The sequence below is a fragment of the Paroedura picta genome, chromosome 2 (assembly GCF_049243985.1).
Source record: "Paroedura picta isolate Pp20150507F chromosome 2, Ppicta_v3.0, whole genome shotgun sequence".
Classification (NCBI taxonomy): Eukaryota; Metazoa; Chordata; class Lepidosauria; order Squamata; family Gekkonidae; genus Paroedura; species Paroedura picta.
The window spans coordinates 89,457,691-89,483,812 of NC_135370.1; the positions used below are offsets into that span (position 1 = coordinate 89,457,691).

The 26,122-nt window shown below is 41.8% G+C and overlaps 1 protein-coding gene across 5 annotated transcripts in view; it reads left to right on the forward strand.

Moving 5' to 3' along the window:
- Positions 1-26,122, forward strand: part of KCNQ1 (potassium voltage-gated channel subfamily Q member 1) — a 481,025-nt gene that overhangs the window by 39,375 nt on the left and 415,528 nt on the right. For all 5 annotated transcript variants that reach the window (XR_013228284.1, XM_077321532.1, XM_077321529.1 and 2 more), the window contains exon 2: positions 18,274-18,364. Coding sequence is in view for 4 of the 5 variants with exons in the window: in XM_077321532.1 (XP_077177647.1) it covers positions 18,274-18,364 (91 nt within the window). In the remaining variant the exon portion in view is untranslated. The remainder of the gene's footprint in view (positions 1-18,273; positions 18,365-26,122) is intronic.

The window sequence follows — 26,122 nt, forward strand, 5'->3', positions numbered from 1 at the left end:
GGGCCGCGGACCGAGGGTTGGCGACCCCTGATATAAATTTTAAATAGTAGTAATGTTATTGATACTATTATTTTTATTTAACTTGCTGGAGGGGAAGTTTGTATGTGGCTCAATTATCCTAAAAGCACTGGAAATTATTCTTTATATATTTGCAGAACATTCATCCCAGCAAATTTAAATGTCAATAAAACAGGACAGTGCTGATAAAGGCAACAGAGCCATACAGCTGTTTGTAATGCAATGGTTTCAGAATGGAATTGGAATTTTGTTTCCAGATGTTACAGCATAACTCCAAATAGCAACAGTTTTGTTTACATGCAAAAAGGGAGAAATAATTCCCTTGTTTAAAACTCCAGTATTTTTCATTTATAAACTTCAAAAAATGATTTAAAAGGTTCTGAGGTTTTTCTGTGGGGTGGATTTAGCTTTCAGTGGCACATGTAGAAGCATTCAGTATTGGTGAGCTAGAATAGTAAAGAGTGATGGATTCTAATCTGGAGCACCAGGTTTGATTCCCCACTCCTCCACATGTAGCCAGTTGGGTAACCTTAGGCTAGTCACAGTTCTCTTAGAGTTCTTCTCACAGAGCAGTTTTCTTAGAACTCTCTCAGATCCACCTACCTTTTCAGGGTGTCTGCTGTAGGGAGAGAATGGGATAGGTGTTTGTAAGCTACTTTGGGTAGTGAAAAGTGGGGTATAGAAAAACAGCTCTACTTTGGTTGTCTGAAAGGGCAGGGTTTTTTGCCCTTACTGCTTCTGGTCAGCTTTCACTAGGGCGCTGATGCCCCCCCCTCAAAAAAAAAAAGGAAAAAAAAGAAAAACAAAGAAATGGAATTTGGCCTCTCTTTGAGGCTTGTTAGTAAGTAGTAAGAGTAATCATTTAATTATTCATAGAAGTAACTATTTAAAATTATATGGCTCTTATTAATTCAGAAAGCACATTAGTCTGTACAACAAGTGTGTTTTCCATGACAGAGTGGGGATTCAAACTTGGACTTCCCAGCCTTTTCCAACCTTTTATCTGAGGTACTGCTGAAATACGTTTTCAGGCTTCAAGGTACCAGGAAGTAGTGTCAGCTGGCAACAACTCCCTGCCCTGTCCCCTGGAAGTGAGAGGAGCCTCAATCAGCAAAGGTTTAAATGGCCAGGGGCCCTCCCCTTACCCCCAGGCCCATAATTAACCACTTTGGAAGGGGGAGGGTCAACCTGCCCAAATAAGTGTAGAGTTTTAAAACATTAAAACCCTTTTTCTTCCTCTTTGCTTGGAGCTGGAAATGGCAGGCACAGAGTGGGAGGGCTCTCCCCAGCTACCATATGGTAGCACTGCATATATCCCCAGCACTGCAGGTACCATGTACTATACTGTACTGCGGTACCATGCTTGGGAAACCCAGTAGTATACCATTACACAATGCTGCCTCATACAGTCAGGTTTCCAGAATGGAACATTTCAGTTGTTTAATGTTAAGTTTTCAAACTTAATCAATATTCTAAGAGAAAAAAATTAAACTACTGCTGTCAGAGTGAGGAACATTTCCTCAACAGGAATACTAAGATAAGCAGATATTGAGATGAGAATGCTGTTTTGATATATTGCCAGTTGCACACAAGGAAGATATTCACATTTATTCTGATTCAAAGCCCAGGAAGCATTTTAATCTCCTCTTGTATTCCTTTAAGCAAAGTGATCTGTAAACTATATATCCTGAAGAGTAAAGTTCTCAGACAGTTTTGTTCAAATGCTGGTGATGATGCAGGGGATTTCCTTTTTCCTGATTTGACCGTTGGCATCTTTCCATGTGGTGTTGTAACTTATAATGGGTATATTTTTCAAGTTTGCATAAAAGGTAGGAAGTTTTCCTACTGCATTTTTGCAGACATTGCCAAGATAAGCTGAAGGAAGACATGTTTCGCCTTCCAAGAAAATATTTACTTTAAGATAATTCAGTCTTTAGCTATGTACATTTTAATATATATTCAAATAATGTTATTGACCTTGATTCACTTTGTCTTGTGGAAACTGGTGGTTTTATAAATGGAAGCTGAGAGAAAATGTCTTCTCCAGAGCTTTCTGCAAGTCTGTTTCATTTGGGGTTTGAACTCAGATCCACCTGTACTTCTATTTGGCATTCTGATCATTAGGTAGCTTGATTTCCAACTAGTTTTCCTATATTGATGGGGACAGTGGAAGATGGGTTATCATGCCTCATTTATCTGCTGATAGGTTTCCTACATACCAACTGCTCCTTTCCTATCTTTCTTTTCTTCCTTCTTCCAAAAAGAAGAGGAATAGCCCACCAACTTATTATCCTGCTGTACTTGGGATATTCCTGTCAATTTTATTTTGTCTTTCAACATGTGTTGTTTACTTTTCTTTCTCATGTTTTCATCCGCTAATAGATCATGAGCTTTTAGCTTTCCATCTCATCAATGCAGGATTATGGGGGTCAGTTTATCTCATTTCTTGAAGGTCAAGGACAGAGGGTTGCTATCGGGGATGAGCAGTCACACTGCTGCCAACTCCATTGCAGGATGCCACAGGGTGCAATATTCTTCTCAATGTCATTTAACAACTCTATCCGCCCTCTAGGTCACCTGGTCTGGAAACGTGGGTTGGGATATCATCAGTATGCAGATGACACCCAGAGCTATATGTAAATTAATGGCCAGCCAGATACACCATCTGAATATTTGGCTAGAAGTTTGGGGGCCATGAGGGAATGCTTCAGTGGTTAGCAGTGTGGACTCCCCCACATGCAGCCAGCTGGGTGACCTTGGGCTCACCACAGCACTGATAAAACTGTTCTGACCGAGTAGTGATATAAGGACTCCCTCAGCCTCACCCACCCCACAGGGTGTCTGTTGTGGGGAGAGGAAAGGGAAGGCAACTGTAAGCCACTTTGAGCATCCTTCGGGTAGAGAAAAGCGGCATATAAGAACAAACTCTTCTTCTTCTTCGATGGAGCTCCTGTGGCTGGGAAGAAAGGGCCCAGAAGAAGAAGTACATCTGTCCAGCCTGGATAGGGTACAAGTGAAAGCTTCATACACCATCAGGAATCTAGAGTGATCCAGCTGTCTCCTTTACATTGGAGGCACAGATTGCTAGGGTTGTTTGGCAGGAGCTTCCATAGGAAACTTGAACTGGGATTAAGCCAATTTTAACCTAACTAATGAACTTTGGGAGCTCTTACTCCTACCACTTGTCTTGTATACCTGTTTTATGATTTTAGCTTTGTATGAGTTTTATGATGTTAACTGACCTGAGCTTGTTCTTGGGGAGGGGCAGTCTAAAAATTAAATTAATAATTATAATATTCAGACATTACAAACACACCTTAATTTTTTTAAGCAAGTCAAAGTTCTCATATCCATATACAGCTTAGCCCTGATTTAGGATCCTGGTTAGTAAATGTAAAACAAGCTACAATGTATGTTTAGTAATTAATAGTGGTTTATTGAAAGTTCTCTATTTGTTATTGTGTTTAGCATTAAATGCTGGGAGGAGAAAAGGTAGAGTACAAGGACTTTATCACAAGCTGTTATAACTACTGGGGTGTGTGAAGGAATGGTTTAAGGTTGATGGGGAGCTGGTATGTGTATTGGGTTTTGAAAGATCTGACCATAGATGGCATTGGACTCTGTGCATATCTGCTATCAGTGCACATATCTTATGATGGTGATGTTCCTGCTGATCAGTCTATCTGTGGTATTTACTAGTAAAATAAGTGGTATGTGATAAGAGCTGCAGATATAACAACCTCCATTAGATTCTTCTGGTATAAAGGTAAAGGTATTCCCTGTGCAAACATTGGGTCATGTCTGACCCTTGGGGTGACGCCCTCTAGCGTTTTCATGGCAGACTCAATACGGGGTGGTTTGCCAGTGCCTTCTCCATTTTGGTGTCTGGAGGACATTTCAGTGTCTGTGGCCTAATTCATACAAGAAGGGAAATGACGCAGAACTTGGAGGAATTGGTCCCCCTAAAAAGAGTCTCCAGTCTGATTTTCCCTTCACGTATCTGAGGACATGGCTCTGGAAAGCTCATCTGTAACCACTATGCCACAATTCCCAAAGGTTAGTCCTCTCCCACACTCAATGAACATTCCTAACCACAGATTCTTGACACCCATATCTCCACACCCATGCCCTCATTTGTCACCACGCCACCACAAGCTCCCACACAACACACACATTCAACCCCCTGCCTTTACAGACTGGACAACTCCTGCCCTTCCTCTTCCCACCGCCAAGCTCTAGTGCCCATTGTATTCCTGGATACAATGGGCTTTACCCTTAGTATATAGATAATAAAACTATTAAGAAGTTGTTGTTGTTATGTGCGAAGTCATTTCCGACCCATTGCGACCACATGGACAATGATCCTCCAGGCCTTCCTGTCCTCTACCATTCCCCGGAGTCCATTTAAGTTTGCACCTACTGCTTCAGTGACTCCATCCAGCCACCTCATTCTCTGTCGTCCCATTCTTCTTTTGCCCTCAATCTCTCCCAGCATTAGGCTCTTCTCCAGGGAGTCCTTCCTTCTCATAAGGTGGCCAAAGTATTTGAGTTTATCTTCGGGATCTGGCCTTCTAAGGAGCAGTCAGGGCTGATCTCCTCTAGCATTGACCGGTTTGTTCACCTTGCAGTCCAAGGGATTCACAAGAGTCTTTTCCAGACCAGAGTTCAAAAGCCTCAATTCTTTGATGCTCGGCCTTCCTTATGGTCCAACTTTCACAGCCATACATTGTAACTGGGATTACCATAGCCTTGACTACACGTACTTTTGTTGGCAGGGTGTTGTCTCTGCTTTTTAGGATGCTGTCTAGATTTGACATAGCTTTCCTCCCCAGGAGCAAGCATCTTTTAATTTCTTTGCTGCAGTCCCCATCTGCAGTGATCTTGGAGCCCAGGAAAATAAAAATCTGTCACTACCTCCATTTCTTCCCCATCTATTTGCCAAGAACTGAGAAGGCCGGATGCCATGATCTTCGTTTTCGTTATGAAGTAGCTAATGAATACATTTATTTGCTATAAAGAAACCCTCAGAAGAATGGATAATTGTTGGTTGCTAACATCTCGCAGGCATGATTTCAGTGGTTAAAGTGGCTATGGTTTATTAGTAAATAACAATGCATTCCTAACTCCGAAATACTTTAAGTCACTATTGTTAGCAACAACTAGAATCTGGAAATAGCCACTTCAGCTTTAACCCTCAACTTTAATATCCTTTTTGAATGACAGCTTAGCGTCAGAAGGATCTGGCAATGGTAAAGGTAGCACATGCCACCCTGACCTGACAGTGCTGTTATCTAATTATTTAAGATCCTGACATTCCTTGTTTCGGGTGTTACTTTCTTTCTTGTGCCTAGGTCTTGGCTGAGAAAGCAGATGACACTGTGCAGCCCTTTCCATACAGTTTTCAGGACATGTGATCTCATTAAGTGTGGGAGAGAGGCCACCCAGACCAGAGGCAGTGTTATGTACCATTTAGACCACGTCACAAGGCACATGCCACAGATTTTGAGCCCTCATAAAGGGCAGTAAACTTTTCTCTTAATTTTGCTATTGTCTTTATCAAGTGAGATGACTTTGGGATTTTCTGCTTGACATAATTCTGTGTAACTGCAGATCATGTTGGGTGACTTTGTTCCTGAAAATTGAAATTCTACACAGAATTGTGTGCTGAAGCCAGTCAGTACTGTGCATGCAACATCCCAGTAACAAATAGACATTTTCTAGAAAGAAAGATGTTTATAGATTGAAAAGCATTAATAATTTTCTGCTGAACTTTAGAGGTATGAAGATAATTGTGCAAAAATTACTCATTTCAGATTGCTGGTGTTGATATTATATATTCCAATGTATCTGATGCAGACCAATGGCCAGCAGTGCTTGTATCTCTCAGCCACCCATCTACTGGTATCCGAATTGCTACCTTTGTATCCAAGCTGCACTGATTATCTGTGATGGCTGTTTGATATTTGAACAGTACTTGCACAAGAGAAATGTAATTATGTTGCTACATCAGATTGTCTGCCCCACCTTATCATGTATTTTGCTATTCTGAAAATTACTGGCTGTGAAATTTTCCAAACTTGCGGCCAGCCCTTTTCAGCACAAAGAGAAGAATACAGCCTTTGATTAAAATGCAAAAGGTGAATTTAAGGAGGATCTGATTATTTCTTGCCAACATAGATGACTTATTGGATGTCTTATTAATGGAATTTCTGTGAAATAAGATGTTAATGATGTGAGTAACTAATAAACGTAAGGGATCGCGTCTAATTTGCTTACCTTTTAAGAAGCACGTTAATAGTCCTTTTCTCTTTCTGAAATTGTTGCTCTAAGTTGCCCAGAACTTTGTCCCTTTTGTAATATCTTGATATATATAGTAAATAATAATCACCTAGGAGAAAACTAGAAGTACCATATGATTTTTCCAGCTAGCTTGTAGTCTTCTGAAAGTAGACATGGAAAAGAGAGTGGAAAGAACAAGAAATATGAAAGAAAGAGAAAAATGTAAAAATTCAAATGTTATAATTGGGGATATGTCGAGATGTTGCTTATAATTAAAAAAAAACATTTTTTGCCATTGCATTTTCATGCATATTGCTGCAAATTAGGGTACTGAGTTGTTCATGTAATATTGCTTTGGGCATATTCATACCTTTTGACTGCCATGTGTTTTCATTGGCAGCAGTGATCTTGCTTTGCTTTGCTTCTGAACATTATCCAACCCCCCCCCCCCCCTTATTCCAACAAGACGTGAGAGTAGTGCTGTTTTGATGTGAGTGTGGGATCACCATCCTTGAGCTAAATTTAATGGGCTATCTGATGCTAAAGTCACATCATCACAAAGCAGAGCTCCTGTTCCCCCTCACTGGTCTTGCTAAAAAACACACCGCAGTTGGCAGCAGTGAGCATTGCAGCAGCAGATACAGGGAGTGAAACGTTCCTCAACTCTGCAGGTGTTGAACATGGTGAAATTGGGTGTGGGGATCCTTTTCAGTTCAGACTCCGTGTATTTCTTTTTAGATGTTATTTACTCAGCAGGGTCCCCGTATATCTTTTATCTCTCTCCATACAACTGGGCATCCTCCAACCCTTGCAGAAGAAATGATGCTGATCTCTAATAAATTTGGCAAAACCAACAGAAGTGATGAGTGCCAAACCAAATTTTTCCTCAGTATGATTGCCACTTTCCCCCCTCATGGTATTCCAGAGTGTTTGACATTCAGCTGTGCAACAGATGCAAAAGTGCCCAGTAGGGGAATTTAGTGAGAATGAAGAGAAGCTGTGCCTTTTACCAAGGCTGCCTATCAGACAGGATTGTGCAAGAATATAAAAGCTGTGTAACCCATTTCTTTGCATTTTAAGAACTCACTTAATTTACTTACTAGTAAAAATACAACAGATGGTTGTATTTTTGCCCTGGGCAAGCTAGCCAAGGCCTGGAGAGGCCACAGTGGACCTTTTCCACGGTGTGTGTGTGGGAGCTCTGGTGGGGACTCCCTTCCTCCTTCCTCCCCACTCCCAGGCAAGCCGGCTGAGGCCTGGAGAGGCCTGGGTGGGGTGGGGAGAGAGCACTAGCAGGGACTCCGTCCCCCCCCCCCAAAAGACCCACGGAGGGCTGGAGAGGCCTCAGTGGGCCTGGCTGGGGACTCTGAAAAAGGGGCAGTGTCACAGAAAACAAGAAAGGTACCAGCTAGTGTTAAGTCTGTTATTACCCAGGGTATCCATATCCAAAGAAAAGATATAAAAACTATCCCTTTGTAATAACATGCAGGTAATGTCCATCCTGTGATGTTTAGGCACAGTAAGTAAGTTTTTCTATCTCCAGAAAACAGAGATCCACTGGGTTGTGATAGTGCATCTCAAAGTGTAACTTGAAAATTGCCAGAGCAGGGAGGGGAGACTCTCACTCACATAGGCATGCAGATGCCACCCTCCAAGTAGGAGATGATGGGAATAAACAGGAGTCGCATCTCATCTTCACTGCCATCGCTCATCTTCACTTCCATCACTGCCCCTGGAGAAACGAAATGCCTGCCAGAACTACAGGGGAGAGCTGTGGCTGGCTTCTCCAGCAATGCTTGGTACCAGCCTCCAGGTCAGGACTGGAGACCTACTGAAATCACAATACAGTCCACACAGAGCTCACTTGTGTTCCCCTGAAGAGGAGGGGATGCCTGACAAGGTGGGAGGAATCTTGCAGCATCACTATGAGTCAAGGTATGCCACCTCCAGAGGGTACTTGGAGGCCCACTAAACACCACAAGAGAGAGAGAGAGAGGAGGGGATGCCTACTACTGGCAAGGTGGCAGGCAGAACAAATTCATCATGATGTCTGGCGTGCAAAAAGACAATCCATTTGTCCCGGTCAAGTCTCAGAAAGCAAGGGAGTGTCACGTGAACACCTTCCTCCTCCTCAGTGGGATAAGCGCATATACCAACCCTAGCCCAGTGGAAGAGCTCTGTGTAGTAAGTGCTGAATCCATGCTTCCATCATTACAGGCTCTCCCTTTCAGCCTCTCCACCACCAAAGAAGAACAGTTAAGAGGAAGACTAACTGGTTTATATACCTCACTTTTCACTACCCAAAGGAGTCTCAAAATGGTTTAAAATTGCCTTCCCTTCCTCTCCCCACACCAACAATCTGAGAGGTTGGTGGGGCTGAGAGAGCTCTGACAGAACTGGTCTGAAAGAACAGCTCTGACAGAAGTTAGACAGGGTCACCCAGTTGGCTGCACATCAAACACTGGTGGGGAATGAAACCTGGCTCTTGAGATCAAAGAAAACAAGCAAAAAAAAACTGCAACAGAACAGATTAAAGTTTAAACAGGAGTGATAGCACCCCAAGAAACCAGCAACTAACAGCAAAGTAGAACAGCAGCCCACTCAATAAACAACAGCCTCTAAGCAACCGACAACAACAAAACAGATTAAACAGGCAGAATTCTAAAAAAAAATCCAAGAGGAAAAAAGAAGAAAAATACAGGGGAAATACCAGAGAATCCAACAACCCCCAAAGAACCCCCACCCCACCTACAGAAACCCAAAGTGTAATTGAAAGTGAGTTTAAAAATAAAAAGTGAGTTTAATTAAAAGTGATAATTAAGGAAGAGGATAAAGGAGAGTCTCTTAGGATAACTGGTTGAAGTCCTCTCCAGTGATGAAGTTAGAACCTCCAAGGTCCAGTGCAGCAGCAGCCATAGCCAGCTAGCAAACAGTAAACAGGCACCCCTCCTCTCTAGGAAAAGAAGTGTTTTCTCTCTGCTGTGTGGTGTGATACCAGTGGGCCTCCAGGTGCCACCTGGAGCCTGGCATCCTTTGAGACTCCTAGTGTGCTGTGAGGTTTCCTTCCCACCTTGCCAATAAACAGGCATCCCCTCTGCTCCAAGGGAACTGGAGTGATATCTCTCTGCTGTGTGGTGTAATTTTAGTGGGTCTCCAGGTAGTACTTGGGGGCTGGCATCCCTTGGGACTCCTAGTGTGGTGCAAGGTTCCCTCCCATCTTGACAGGGGAACTGATCTCTCTTTGCCATGATGTGATTTCAGTAGGTCTCCAGGTCTCACCTGGATGCTGGCACCCCAGAATTGCTGGGATATGAAGCCTCAGCTCCCCTGTTGTGGCATGCAGCATCCCTTTTCTCTAGGATAGGTGATGAGAACTGCTCTGTGTGAAGCTTGAGCTGTAATTCCTGTTTATTCCCACCAACTCCTGCCTGGAAGGTGGCATCTGCATGCTAGAGATCTCTCTCTCTCCCCCCCCCTCCCATTTCTGTCTTCTCAGTGACCTGGAGGTGTTGCTTGAATACCCTCTTTTCTAAAGCTCTCCCAAGTTTCAAGAACCAGAGGGTCCAATTCTAGGGGCACTCAAAGTGGCTGCCCCATCTGGCCTTCATTGTATCCAATGGACCCCCTGGTCCAATCTTCTTGAAACTTGGTAGTTCTTTAGAGAAGATGGTCTTCAAGCTACACTGATGGTTTGGAGTCTCTAACCCACCAGGTCTCAGAGACCCACCAGGTCTCAGAGAAGACAGGAATGGGAAATGTCCCATTGACTTTAATGACACCATTGACTTTAATGGCCAAATCGCTTCAGAGACTTCTGACTGGTGATTCAGATAATTCAGACAGCTGTGATTTGGCCATAAAAATCTATGGCATTTGCTGCTTTGGACCATATTCAGCTGATTTTTGTCTGAAGCACCCTTCTTTGGACATTTTTCAGCCGAATTGGTCCAAAGCACACCATTTTTGAGGAATTACTCCATACCTTAACACATTTTATTGAATTCTTTAAGGCGGGAGTCTGTTATTTAATTTTCATTACTGAAATGATTGTATATTTCACTTGATTAGGATGGTTGTCTCATACATGCTTTTGTATATCTTATAATTGACAGGCTTTGAGGAACTTGCCATTGGTGAGGGGAGAGGGAGTAAGATGGAATTATGCTGCCTGGGAATCTTGTAATTTAATCAATGTTTTATTGGGCTTTTACTGTAAACTGCCACAAGCTGGCATGGTCCAGGAGTAGTGGTCAACAAATTTAAAAACAAATAAATAAAATTAAAATTAAAATTGGTATACATTTTTGTCAAAATCGGGGCCTTTTCGCACGGGGATCTTTGTTGCAAATTGTTTGCGGAATGAAAAATCGCCATTTAAAATAGTGGAATTCGTCGTTATGCATACCTGCCTTTGTAGTGGAATCAGTTGCGTTTTTTAGCGTTTCCCACAGGCTTCCGGTCTCGGCAGAAATCGCTCGGCAGGAAGCGCTATTGCCAAGCTCGTCCCGCCCCTGGCCGTCAAGCAGCCAATGGGCAGCCGTTAGCATGCTCCCAAACAGCCCCTTTCCCTTTAAGAAAGTTAAAAAAAAAAAAACAGACCCATAGCAACGAATCTATGTAGATTCGTTGCTACGGAGAGACCCATCCAGCTGCCTAATGTGAGCTGTCGTTTGATTGTATGATCGTTTGCACGCTGCCTCGAGTGATAAAAAAAAATCCCCCCCCCTTCTCACGGGCCCGATTTTCGGCTGAATTTATGTGTAAAAAATAAAGGGACTTTATTTCAGCAAACGGGCTTTTAAGTGGTTTGTGCTTAGTGACTAAAGGTGAAGGACTGAAGCCAGGGAAGCCTCTAAACAGAAAGAGGCTCGCCGGTGCGTTTATTCCCGCTCGCTCGGAGAAAAAAAAATGGCGATCGCTTCGCCGGAAGTTTGGAGGAGAGAGCCAGGGGGAGGGACTTTGAAGAACCAGCAACAATGGTAACGCACAGGTCTTTAGCGCTACTGTTGCAGATTGGTTGCAGGAGTGTATCGCTATCCGGAGGGTGAATCCACTTTTCTGGATTCCCCTGAAAGCGCCACAACGAAGCGCTTTTTGCGGGTCGGTTTCAGGATTGTTGCAGATTGTCTACGACGTCGTGGGTTATGGCAAATTAGTAGCGTTTCCAATTAGCAACCATTGTGCTATTTTGAAGCCGTGCGAAATGGCCCTCAAAGTTACTGTTTTGATAAGAGAGAACACATTGTCCCAAAAAGTATGCCGGAGAGCTTTGAAACTTTGTTCCGAATGACTAGGTAGTTCGTCAGCCTTGGAGTTGTAAAGTCATCAAGTGCCCAGCCCTTGGAAGATGGAGCAGTGTTCTTTTTGAGCTAGTGCGCAAAGGTCAGGACCAGGAAAGCATGTAATCTGACTGAGCGGATTTCCCTGTGTATATTTTGTGCGTGCCTGGGCTGTTCAGGGGGATGTCTATCATACTTGCCCAGGGGTCCATTACATTACAAAGGTTGAATAGGCTCCAATGTTATGTCAGAGCAATCTGACCTAATAAAAGCTGCTGCAAAATTCTTTCTGCTTGCAGGAGTAGAAACAGGAAATAATACTAAAGTTAGGAGCCCTGAAGTAATAGAGAACATTGTCCTACCATGCAACAAATATCAGTTTCACAATAAATTTTTTTGACTGCTTTTGTTAAGCTGCATTTCAGTTCACAAGTACACTTCATGATATGCGCAAGTGAAGTTCAGGATACTTCTATCATTTCTTAGTAAAGGAGAAATCTCAAATACATTAAAAGAAATAAGCCAAATATTTTGGCTGTTTGTGTGAGGATGTTGCATGGCATGCTTATTTTCTGCTTGTGTTGCTCGCTTTATAATTTGCATCCTTAAACAACGATAGGCCCTCACTGGATGTGGATTCGCAACTTATGAGTTCACTTATTTCTGGCATGTGGCCTAATTACGTACCTTGAGCACACAGTCCTTCTCTGCATTGAATTTAACTTACAGGTAAATTGAATTTAACTTACAAGTAAATTGAATTTAACTTACAGGTAAATTCAAAAACTAAAACCATGGGATGCAGGAATGAAGAATTATGATGTCTCTACACTAATGTATGGAGTATAGGAAACATGCAGGAAGAACTAGAAGTCCTAATTGAGGAAGGAACAATGACCTAATAATAGACATTACAGAAACTTGGTGGGATAACACTCATGATTGGAATATAAGGTTTGTGGGGTACAACTTATTTAAAAAGGGATAGACAAATAAAGAAGGGGGAGGAGTAGCAGAATGTGTATACTTGTGAGGAAGTACATGTATCTGAGCGTGGAATTTCTATGGTGCACCTGATCGACATTCCTCCAGTATATTTGGCCCTCTGGTGTAATCACTCTATAGGCCACCAGGATGGTTGTCTCTGGCCAGAAAGCACCCTGGTCCTGCCCCATAATTCTGGATATAAATTGATCAGGTGCCTGTAATCTTCTCAGGGACTTTTTCTCATCTGCCTCAGCTTCACAGGAATCTTCCACCTAATCCAAATGTAACTGGTCCATCAGAGTTGTTAAACACTTATGTATTAACTAGAAATATAGCCTGCTGTATAAAGGATACAGCGGGCGCTAGGCACTCACAGTTTGTTGTGTCCCGTGGCGACGGCTCTCCGCAGCGGCTTCCTCCCTGTGGCGTCGTGTCTAAGCGGTGGCGGCGGGGGAGGCAGGGAGGGCCCGGCAGCCACGCTCCTCGCGACTGCCAGGGGCTTCATCTGACTCTCCTTTATCCTCTTCCTTAATTATCACTTTTAATTAAAGTCACCCTCTCCAAACCTAGTTTAACACTTCTGCAGCAGAAATTAATGGCAAACATGTAATAACCTGGGGTACAGTTCTTAGCAGGAACGAGGTGCTGGAGCAACATGGATGGCTCTCAACTTTTCAGGTGTGGGGTGGATCCCAGGTGCCTCAATCAGGAACCCCAGGAATTCCACCTGAGATACTCAAAAATGCATTTTTATCATTTGACTCACAGCCCAGCCATTGCAAAATGGCCCAACACCACTTCTAAAAATTGATTAACTGGTCATCCAAGTCCCGCATGTTCTAAGACTGCTTCTGCTATGCTGTGCCATGACAGTATTGCTCATCTGATCAAAGTATTGTGAAGGTGCTATTCTGTAAATGACTAGGGAGCTTTCCAGTTCAAATACATGCTGGAATTGTTGTTGTTTTTTTAATTGCTGGATAACTCCAGCCTTTATTTTATTTAAAAGACAGAATAATAGAAATAAGAAAGAACAAAAGATTATAGTTCCGTAACAAGTCAGTTCACCCTACTAACATATTTGTTAATACCTATACCTATCTGGATAAATATTAATACATATTTAGTTAATACATATATACCTGTCTGGCCAACAAAAGTGCGTTTAGTCAAGGCTATGGTATTCCCAGTTGCAATGTATGGCTGCGAAAGTTGGACCATAAGGAAGGCCGAGCGTCAAAGAATTGAGGCTTTTGAACTCTGGTGCTGGAGAAGACTCTTGCGAGTCCCTTGGACTGCAAGGCAAACAAACCGGTCAGTCCTAGAGGAGATCAGCCCTGACTGCTCTTTAGAAGGTCAGATCCTGAAGATGAAACTCAAATACTTTGGCCACCTCATGAGAAAGAAGGACTCCCTGGAGAAGAGCCTAATGCTGGGAGCGATCGAGGGCAAAAGAAGAAGGGGACGACAGAGAATGAGGTGGCTGGATGGAGTCACTGAAGCAGTCGGTGCAAACTTAAATGGACTCCGGGGAATGGTAGAGGACAGGAAGTTCTGGAGGATCATTGTCCATGAGGTCTCGATGGGTTGGACACAACTTCACACGTAACAACAACAACACCTATCTGGCTAAATATTGTGAGAAATACCCCCATTGTTGTTCAAATTCTTCTGCTGGTCTTCCATTAACTAGATTAGTAAGCTTTGCCATTTTGGTCAGTTCTCCCAACTTTTCTATGCAGTCTGTTATTTTTGGTATATCTTTTTGTCTCCATCTTCTTGCAAGCACCACCCTTGCTGCAGTTGTTGCATGAAAGAAAAAAACACCCACTTTATGAGGGAGATTGTCCGGGGGCACACTCAACAACATATATTCAGTATATAATGTGAATTTTATATTTAACATTTTTTCTAATACATTTTTCGCCCAGAATCGTTGTGAAATATGTGCCTGAATTGACCTTTAAAGACCTCTAAGCCTTATACAGGTTGGGACCAGCATATTCCCATATGGCCTGACCATTACAGTCATCTCCAGGTTCCCTAGTGCCCCCACAATCTGATGCCAGATGAGTGCAATCTGAGACCAGGCCTTCTCAGTTGTGCCAACAAAACTATAGAATTTCTTTACCAAGGATAGTTATCTGTTCTCCTTTGTCTTCCATTGATGTGCAAAGACCTTTTCATTTCAATTGGCATTCCCTTACTGACCCTTCTTCCTGTTTATTTTTATTTGTTTTTAATTTGTGTGTGTGTGTGCACACATTGTTAATATCTTTTACCTGTTCCCTATCTTGAGAGCCCAAATTGACAGAAGGGCAAGATAGAAATGTCTTATCAACCTGCAAAGAGGCAGTTCAGCAAACGTCTCCATGAGTCTTGTAGAAAGTTTTTCTGTGTAAAGACAAGGCTTGTGAAAAGTTGGAGAAAGTTAGTTATGGCACAAGCAAACAAGGATCTCCTCGAGTAATGAAAGCTTATGGGGATTATAATAGAGCCTAAATGAGGGGGAAAATGTCAGACAAGATAAATTGAACTTTGGCAGTTTTACATGTACAGCCAATTGTGCTACTGAAGCGTGTAGTTTGAGATAGATGCCAAAGTGCAAATATTTTGAAAATGTCTATCTGGTTTTAGAAGAGAGGTTCATGAGGAAATGACAAGTTACTGAGAAATATTTTTTTTCAGGCATAAAGAAAACATTTATACAATGTAAATATTTATACAATAGATTGATTGTGCATTCAAGAGATCACGGGAAATAATTTTGTGTCCTGTGCCTGGAAGATGTTATAAGTGAAGAGGGCTCCCTGTAGCTCTTACACATAAGATACAATGACCTTGGCTTCTGAGAAAATATATTCTTCAAACACGTCATTTCCTAATGGGTTTTCTCTGTTCCTGTTTATTAAGAGGGTTTTAAAAATGTTGGTAAGTGTGCTTTGAAAAGTGGAGCTAGCTGCTTCTTTTTGTGTAATTACATTTCAGCCCATACTAGCTGTATTTTGTGGCCGCTTGACCCTGCTGTATATTTGTTTTCATACTCATACAAAAATGATGGTCAAGTGAATATTTATTAATTGCACATGAATGTATGGGTTCTTATTACCAATATCATTTCATATTTTAAGATTCCTCTTCCCCTCTAGACCTCCCTATTGAGGAAGAATGACCTCCATTTCATTCATCTGTTAGGATGTTGAGAGGAGGAGATCCTTTTTCATTATTTTGGGACAGATGTAATGACTTTTGGAATTCAGTAGCAAAAATGTGTATATCTGGTCTTCTCTTGATAGATGAAGATAGTTGCTGTAGGCTTTGATTTGCCGCCATCTGGCGGTCAGGTTTACTGCCTGTCTCATTGTTAGGTGTCAATGGATATGTTCTTGTTAGCCAACTTTCTTCTACAACAATTAATAACTAACTCTGAATATATGACATTTAGAAGACTTATCTGTATTAAAACTGTTTTTAACACTCCCACTTGTAATTTTTCCAATGATTTCTGACCTAAATTTTTGTTTATACATTCATAAACTCATGCATTTAAAATATTCATAGTTTTATGCTTTCTTATGTCAGTGATATGGATGGTTCAGTATTAGCACTTAAAGCAATATTTTTCATTTTTCTGCTTGGTTTAGAAATCCTTACAATTATATGTATTTGGGGTGGATTTCTTGACGGAAATGGGTACTTGTACACAAACTACTATTAGTAATATTACTTACTAAATAACTCCAAAATAATATTATACTCTGAGCGTATGGGGTTATTCCATGGCTGTGGGACAAGTAATTTCATCTGGACATGTTTCAAATTACTAACTTCAGCTAATTCCTAGCACAAATGTGTATCCTGTTTGTGTGTCGTCTTCTTGTTTTCTTAAAAAATACTAAGCCATATACTGTGTTCTTTAGAGCTTTTTCAGGAAATCCAGTTCAGATGGGGGGGAGTTATTTGTTCATGCAAATACTTTTGGATGGCCATGCTTTCATTAATCACAAATAGCACAAGGGAGTATCAGTGTATTGCTTTGCACTGTGTTAATGGCATCCTTCAGTGATCATAATTATTTTAGTTCTTTTTTTTAAAAGAAAGCTTAAGCTATCTCAGTTTTTGGCAGGAAGTGGTGGGGGAATGGGGATAGGGCTGACTCTACCCCCTCCAGTTGGTGCATGTTTATCTTTACTAAAAAGGCAGTGTATTTACAGCTCATATTAGAATGTTAGTTTGGGAAAGGAAATGCACAGCTGTTTCTGTGTGCAGATTTGCATTTAGCTAGTGATAGATGCAAGTGTGACAGACTGCACTTTTAAAATGCTTAGAAGTGTTGTACAAACAGTTGAAGGACTGTGAAGGGTTAATTCTTCACAGAAAGAGAGTTTTGAGTAGCAGGCTGTTCCAAGCGATTTGATTGGTTAGCATCAGCTGAGGTGAGAGAGAGAGAGAGAGAGAGAGAGAGAGAGAGAGACTTCAGAGCTGGATGCTGAGGAGGAAAATTCATTTGGAATTCAGCCCTGACTAACACAGACAAGTGAACTTGGGAAAGTTGGCAAGGATGAGTGGGTAGTTAGATAGGGACTTGCATTCAGGCCAAGGAAATGAGATATATCTTCTATACAGAAGAGAAAATTCCCTACCTGCTCCAATAGGGAGTTAGCACTTAAGAGTGCAGAGATCCCTGGTCTGGTGTGGTTACAAAATGCTTGCAGAAACCTTAAGAGTTAGTTAAAAACTCAAGATGATTATTGGTGTTTCAAGAGAAGAGTTTGGGTACTGGAAAGAGTCTTCTGTAAACCAAAAGAGCTAGAGAATACTCAAAGAAAGTGTACTGGAGTGTTTCAGAAAAATGCTGTAACAAAAGCCTCTCAACATAAAATGTTTAAGTATCTGTGAAAAGCTTAAACTCTCCTTAGCCCAAAACATAAGAACTAAAATTTGCACATGTAATGATTTTACCTCAGAGTTAATTTACCTATATTGAGTCACCTCAGAAATTGTTCTCCTTGTTTCACCTGATCATTCCCCTCTATGTCGAATAAAATATTTTGTTAATTTGGAATATAAAAACTTATCAAGTGCCATTTAAATCATATAAGTTAAAGAGGACTCCCACTCACTCCATCAGATTCCTGGACTGAGGAAACAAAAAATTACATTGTGGCAGGATGGGACAGCCAAATTTCTTCAGGATGAAGAAACACATTACTTGGGTGGCTCAGTCAGACAGAGAAAGAAAAAATATAGGGAAAATCAAGCCTTTAAGGGAAGGATGTGGATGGGAGTGTCATAGCAAGTATAGTACTTTCCTGAATCAGTGTACATATGAGTAGGCTGACTGACAAGTTAGCAAGTTTCTTATAGATTGAGAATCTAACTAAACTTACATTTCTTTCTAAAAATATCCATTGGGGATTGAATAGAGCCCCCATTGCTCTCTAAGATTGACATCCTCAGCATTACTCCCTTTTATTTCAGTGGATATAGAAGAACGTAACTCTGATTAAGATGATACTGTAAGCTTCCTTCCTTCCTCTCTCCCCCTTGCTGCATGGTTTGATTTAATATTAGAGGATAGTTGTGTTTTTCATAAAACGCTTTGCATTTCACTAATTTCTGCCTTAACTAACAGATTTCTAATTAAGCATTTTAGTGATTTAATTTTAATTGTTGTTTTTGTTTGTTTTGTTTTGTTTTGTATTTTCAGTTTCCTCATAGTGCTGGTCTGCCTTATATTCAGTGTGCTTTCCACGATTGATCAATATTCAACTCTGGCCACGGGGACATTATTTTGGATGGTATGGATATGGATATCTGCTTAACTAATATGTAACTGCCTGTATGTGAGGTGGGTTTAGATAATATGTTTTCCAATGTATTTGATGCTTAACAGGAGAGAGTAGTCCTTGACAAAATCAACCACACAATTAGTTTCAGGTAAATGTGAAATTGAAATTGTACTTTTTATGATTCTTAGGATGTGGCCTCCCATTAGTTGATTAAAAAATACAGTTTGAACACAAGAGATTTAAACTGGACCTGTAAGATCAAATTTTTAGATTGTTGGTTCTTATGCTTCAACTCAGCCTACAGAATATAGTTCAGAATATGAAGATACTGCTTTTGTTAATGGCCTATCCTGTAACTAATGATCTCAGTTGGGGATGAAGGGGTTGATGGGGAGGCCATTCCTGCTTTGCAAGGCCATTCATTGTATTGTAAGGAGCAGCTCATTGCTTAGTTCTGAATGGTTATAAATCTGGTTTTGCAGCTACCTAGCTGGTACCTGTGGGAGATAAGCTTGCTTTCCTGTTTTGGCAGTGCCAAATACTCTGGAAATTTATGGCCATGCAAGATAAGGGTGGTGGAACCTCTCTGTCCCTAAGATATATAGGTCTAACTGTTACAGAATGTTCTGGGATTCTCCTGTTTGTTCATATGCCTTTCAGTAACTTTTCCATCACTGCATTCTCTGTGGTGTTTCCCTCAAGACACCCAATGTGACATTCTATCTATTTTAGTAAACAAAATAATACCTGTTTTATTTCCAAACTAGTAAAAAAGCCCATTGTATCCGAAATACAATGGGCGCTAGCAGGCTCTGCGAGCCGCGTATCGCCTTCCCCGGTGCTTGGGGAGCTTTTTTCCTCCCCCCCCCCTCTCGGAAAAAGCTCCCCAAGCATAATAAAGGGATAAAGGGCAATTTGTTTCAGTGGGTAAAATGTTGGGCTTGAAAATGGGTGGTGTCAATTTAAGTCTCTGTCATAAAGCTTTCAGTCTAATCCTCTTGAGAATTATCAGGCACTTGCTGCCTATAAAAATGTGAAGCAATCATTAATGGTAAATGAAAGAAAAGTTATACAGGCAGGAATCCTATGAGTGCTTACTGGCAAATGGATCCCACTGAACTCATTGAGAATTACTTCTGACTCCAAAGGCATAGGATGAGGCTGTTAATGTGTCATTGTTTGATCTGGCAGCTCCGAGATGTGTTACACAGCTGTTTACTACCAGTCAACTTGGAGGCTACATGGAAATCATAGCTGCTAAGGAGTGTGCAGCTGCATCATTAACGAATGTATAGATGTCAAACAAAACTGGTGCAACCCTATGTTGTGGGCATGATATAGACTGATTTGTTGGCTTCTCTGAGTTTACTGCGGTTCTATCAACCCTATGAACCCTAAGCCAATTCAACTCTCATTGCTTTGTCCTAAGGACCTGGAAAAAAAATCAGAGACCGCATAGTCATCATTAAGCTAGGATGCTGTGGCTGATGCTTGGGTTAGTTTGTATTGAGGGACATCTTCTAGTCAGTATTTGAAAAGTGATTGCCACTTTTGCATATGAAAGACGCACACTGTTGTGCATTAACCAACATGATTGTTGAAAGAAATGGAAGGAAACCTTCAGAAAATCTATGTTCTGAAGGATCTACTGGGCTCTGCTCAGTAAATATCTGATGACAGAAGCAGGCAGAGCCATATCTTGTTAATTTTGTGCCCAGAATAATATAAAGAATATAAATTGCACCCTCTACAATGAAAATATAGTTATTTCGCTAAAGAGGCAAATGCATAAATAACAATATTAATAACACAACGTTTATTTAGGCATGATATACTTTTTTTGTGCCCTTCAATTTTGTGTGCCTGAGGCAAATGTCTTGCCCTTGTTAACAGCTCTGAAAGCAGGGACTGTGCTAGACTGCAAGTGTGCAGGCATTAGGGCCATAGCCTTGGGGGGGGGGGGGCGACAAAGGCAATGGCCCTGCCCCATCAAACAGCTTTGAAAGAGGTCACCTCATATGTTGTACCAAGGGCAGAATGATCTGCCTGGCACTGCTGAAGGCAATGGCAGCAGCCAAACAACAGACAGGTGAGCCAAAGGGCTTGTCCAAACAATTGAGCCAGCCACTTGCATGCCTCAGGACCAGCCTGCCCTGGGTGCTGCATGCCAGACAGCAAGCTCTCCCAGATGGAAACACCCGCTCACTGCTCTTCGCCTCCAGCAGCCACTACATAAAGATGTCACAGCCAGTGACAAAGTAGTTTACTGCAAACTCCTGCCATTTTCTTAGCTCATCCTGGGAATGGCATTCTGTCCGGCTGAAGTTCAAATGCACAATTCCAGCAAGGACTGAGGGCCCTTCCCTCCTGTCTTTGGGGAAGGAGTTCTGCACACAGCCTAGGCGGGTTGTGGAATGCAGCCTGATTATTGGTGACAGTGGTTGATTTCAGCTCATTTTCTATTTATATCCTAATTGGTTTGTAATTTTTTTAAAAAACGAAGAGTTGCCCGTCTTAGAGAGAAGCAATCCTGTGCAGTCATACTATAATGCAGGTAAAGAGAGGCTGGGTTGCCAAAGATGCATAGTTTAAGTTCTACTTGGAAGCAAATCCCATTTTATTCAGTGGAGCTTAATCTCAGGAAATGGTTCTTAGATTACAGCCTCAGTAAGACTGACCTAGCCCCAAGGTTAAGCACACCACCTCTCTGTTGATTTTAATCGGCAGGTGACTCCTTCACTGCATGCAAATAGATCCTTATCCTGCTTCTGTGTAACAGCAACTTGAGGTTTAGACATTTATGGGCAATACAGTTTTAAGTTTCTTCCTTTGCCATCTGAAGCATCACCTGCTGATTTCTTCAGATCAAGGTGCTGTTAAAGGCAGAAGAGAAAACTGGACTCTCTTTTTCCCAATCTTTTGGCAACCCTGCTTTGGAACTGTAGGTTAAAAATTGGAAAGCTAAAGAGTCTTTTAGAAAGTTCAAGAAAAGACATTTTGGTTTCCATAAAAATGCTTCCCCGTTGCTTGGGGAGCTTTTTCCGAGAGGGGGGGGGAGGAAAAAAGCTCCCCAAGCACCGGGGAAGGCGATCCACGGATCGGCTTTCCCGGTGCCTGGGGAGCTTTTTTCCTCCCCCCCCCCTCTCGGAAAAAGCTCCCCAAGCACCGGGGAAGGCGATCGACGGCTCTGCGAGTAACTTGAAGTGTGACATTCTCCCTAAATAGGTTATGCTCTGGGTCATTTTTTGGGTGTGTTTTTTTTGCAACACGGCTGCCACTTCTGAATCACAGTATTTAAAAGCCAAGGGCTTCTCCCTTTGCAGATAGTCAAATTCATGTGACAGGGACAGACACAGGATCGCCGTCCCCGGTGGCTGGGGAGCTTTTTTCCTCCCCCCCCCTCTCAGAAAAAGCTCCCCAAGCACCGGGGAAGGCGATCCACGGCTCTGCGAGCCGCGGATCGCCGTCCCCGGTGCCTGGGGAGCTTTTTTCTTCCCCCCCCCTCTCGGAAAAAGCTCCCCAAGCACCGGGGAAGGCGATCCACGGCTCTGCGAGCCGCGGATCGCCGTCCCCGGTGCCTGGGGAGCTTTTTTCTTCCCCCCCCCTCTCGGAAAAAGCTCCCCAAGCACCGGGGAAGGCGATCCACGGCTCTGCGAGCCGCGGATCGCCGTCCCCGGTGCCTGGGGAGCTTTTTTCTTCCCCCCCCCTCCGATCTGAGGAAAACCTCACCAGGCCCCGGGGAAGGTGATCGGGCAGCCTGACGCGTCGGAGGTGCTAGGAACAACTGCGAGCCGCGCTTCGCGCGGCTCGCAGTTGCATGGGGCTGGGAATCGGAGGGACCAATCGGCAGGCGCTTCGCGCCTGCCGATTGGTCCCTCCGATTGTCTGTGCAGAGGAAGGGTCCAATCTGGACCCTTCCTCATCCCGGACACATCCCGCCTCAGAACGTCTTAGAGCTTTATTTAGTCCGTGGCGCCCGTGGCGCCACGGGCGGTGTTAAGATGTGTAAAACCCCTGTTGCTGACATTTGCATTATTTGTATACTAATGCCTAGATAGGTGTTTTGATGTTAGCTATAATCTTAAGAACCAGCTCTATTTCTAGGTGAGGTTAGAGATTAAAGTTTCCAGAAATGTCATAGCCATACAAAAAATATTGTTGGGGGTAGGGGGGTTGAAATATATGCAGTACTTATTTTCCTATCAAAACAAACCTAATTTGCACAATTTAGAATTTTGCAAGCATAAAAGTTTATTAATGGACATATTTGTGGGATTTCAAAGTATTTTATATTCTAATAACAAAGTTGGGATATCTTTGGATATCTGGTGACTGAAACTGTGAATGGGAAATACAAATCTTTCTACAAACCTGAAAAGGGCCCTAATAAAAGGGGCACCTGTAGTTTTGAGAAACAGAGTCCCTCAGTGGCTATTGCTAGAAAACCACAGTATTCCAAGCTTGGTTCTTTCAGTAAAAGGTAGGGGGAGAGCAGGGATGTTTGCAGACCAATTTTGGCCTTTGAGAAAGGACTCATTGCAGCCAGGCCAGCTCCAGGTTGCAAAATTCCTAGAATGCTTGTGATAGAATCTGAGGAAGACCCATTTGGGGGAGAAGGAAGGCCTCAGGTGAATATAATGCCATAGAGTCCAATGTCCAAAAACATTCATTTTCTCCAGATTTCTGTTGTTTGGAGTTCAGTTGTAATTTTGGGACATTACAGGCATTCATCAGCAGCCACTCTATGAAAGCCAGTGTGGTGCAGTAGTTAGTGATTCTGAGTATGGTCTGTGAGACCCAGGTTCACATTCCTGTCTTGCTGGGCAAGCTTGCTGGGTGATTTTAGACCAGTTGCATCCGTACAACCTAACCTACCTCACAGGGAAGTTGAGTAGATAAAAAGGGGCCGGAGAGAATAATATAAGCTTCTTTGGTCCGCATTGTGAAGAAAGGTGGGGTAAATAAAGACTAAATATAGCTGAAGATGGGGGGTAGGTTGGTAAGTGATTGGGAAGGAGAAAATGAAGCAGGGAAAGGATTTGGGAGATGCCAAGAAGAGGGAAGGAGGTTAGGGAATTCCTAGACATTTGGTGGAGAAACCTGGGGAGGGTGGGGCTTGAGGAGGGAAGGGGTATAATGCCATAAACTCCACACTCCAAAGCAGCCATATCCTTCAAGGGAGTTAGGGTTGCCAACCTCCAGGTGGAGGTTGGAGTTCTTCCAGAATTAGAACTGCTTTTCAGATGAGAAAATGGCTGCTTTGGAGTGTAGACTCCATGGCATTATACCCTGCTGAGGTTGCTTCCTTCCCTAAATGTTGTTCTCCCAAAGCTTTACCTCCAAATCTCCAGGGATTTCCCAACCTTAATCTGACAACTTTAATAGGAACTAATCTAGTTGGGAGATCTATTGTGATTCCAAGACGTCTCCAGAACCCACCTGAAGGCAACCCTAGATGGAGAGAAGGAAACTGGAATATGGGGAGAGACTATGGGAGCTTTCAGGAAAGACAAAGAGAAAATAGTGAGATGCTTCCTGTAAGTCCTTGCAGGTTCCCTCTTGTAAATAATTTAATTTTCAACAAGCAGAACTGCAAATATACCCAGCGTGAAAGCAAGAAAATTGCTGACTGCTGCAGCCTAGTTTTTCTTAGTATATTACACTAATTGTAAAATGAAGAATATATCTCATAGAAGTTTTTCCTCCCTAGCGTTCTCTTCACATCTCCCATTTTAATAGAATTTTTTAAAGACCTCAGACCTTTTCATACTATAGATTTTTGAGTAAGTAAAATCTTGTATTAAAAATAATTTTATTCATCCTAAAATTAAAAAGAGAGGGTTGCTTTTTTCAGTGCTTCCATAATTTTCATTGAAAAAAATTGCTAAGGGAAAAAATCCTCAGACTTTTATCCTATACCTTTTGCTAAGTAAAACCTTGTCTTAGAAAGCATGTCACTTTGAAGAGAAATATTTCATAAGAGGCTTGTTTGCTTTTTGTTTTGTTTGTTTGTTTGGAGGCTCCTCCAAATTTCCAAACTGTTCCACTGAAAGAACTTGGAAGAAGGATCCTGGGAAAATCTATTTCCACCCTTATTTGGGGTGTGTGATTTTTTTTTTTTAGGCCTTCACACACCTAGGAGCTGTTGCATTTCCTTAAAAATCTAGCTTTCAGTAGTTGTTTTAGTTGTCAGTGGTTAGTTTACGTGTGCATACGTGCATGTTTTAATATAAGTATTCCATTAACATGTGTGTGTATACACATGTAAACTTATGATTGTACAAAGTAATCCATAGCAAGGAAAAATGATACTTTGGTTAGTGTGTTTACCTATTCAAACAACAACAACAACAAAAAAGAGCATGTTCTGTAGATATACAGTGTCCTTTTAGGTGAACTGAATAGGAATGCCTCCTGATAGCAGGAGAAATTGCTATACCCAGGCTGTTCTGTTCTTTGAAAGCTGTTCAGTAGGAGTGACTGGTGTTATATTACTTGACTTAATTTCTTGGGGTAAGCCAACATTTATATTTCATTTGACTGGCTATTCTTCAAGCACTTAATCCCGGAAGAGTTGTATACATTGGGTGCTCTTCATTATATGTGTATTAATATTTAACATTGACAAAGTCTTGATTTGTGTTTTCCAGAGGGTCAACTTTCAGAATGTATGCTTGTTTGCACAATAGAGTCAGTTTTTAAAGCAGTTTAGGCACAGGTCAATATGTTTGTGTCAAGGTAATTTTTGGTGGGGTTTTTTTGGTTGTTGTTTTGCCATCTCTTGATGTGGAAAAACTTCTGTGGAGCTGATGATAAACAGTTGCAAGTAATAAATGAATAAATACCAGTATGTTTTCTGTTGTTTACATGGGGAAGGAAATTGCCAGCTTTCTCCAGTATAGTAAGTTTAAGAAGATAGTCCATAAAGACAAGATCTGTCAAGTTACTTTTGATCGTGCAGAGAGTGAAACTTCTGTCATGTGAGATGGGGCTGGTTCCTGCTGGTTTAACATTTGCATCCTGGTTTTGCCCTTTATTGGATTTGTGCTTTCTTTTACAGGTATTAGTGGTAGCATTTATTGAATATTGTTTTGGGTGAAATGTACTGTGATAAATTTTGCCCCTATCTGTACCAAGCCAGGCCACCTGCAGTTCTGTTAAATATGAAGTGATATATATTACATTCTGTTCTTTCTTAGCAGATGACTGGACAATATAAATTTGACCCTTCTGGGCTGAAGCCCTTGTAGCCAGGCTTAAATTTTCTAATAAGTATGGCTATTTTTTCCATTCTTTGCAGAAGGAGATCCTGTTTTTTAAAACTGTCAATTTTATTATTACTGGGAATTCTCTTAAGACTGAAGCGGGAAATTGGCACATCCGTGGTAAAAAAAAATAGGAATGTGAGGACAACAGATGTTTATGGCTCTTACTGTAAATAATATAAATGAATAGCAACACTTGCTGTAGTGCTTCTGGGAAAAGGAAAAAGATGGAAACCAATCTTATAAAATAAAAAGAAGTATTCTTTAAAAAAATTAGCAGACGTTAAGTGGGGGGAAACAACAACCTTATACCACAGGTAGAAAAGGAAACGAAGTCTTGTGGTAGGATAAGACAACAGGAAGAGGGTTTTCTTTTTAAAAAACAGTTCTGGAAAAGTATCAGGACTATTGTTTTGGTGTGTTTTTTCCCATAAACCCAGATGGTTACACAGTGTGGTGACCTGTATTGTTAATGGTAAAAGGAAGTCAGCGAGGGAGATAC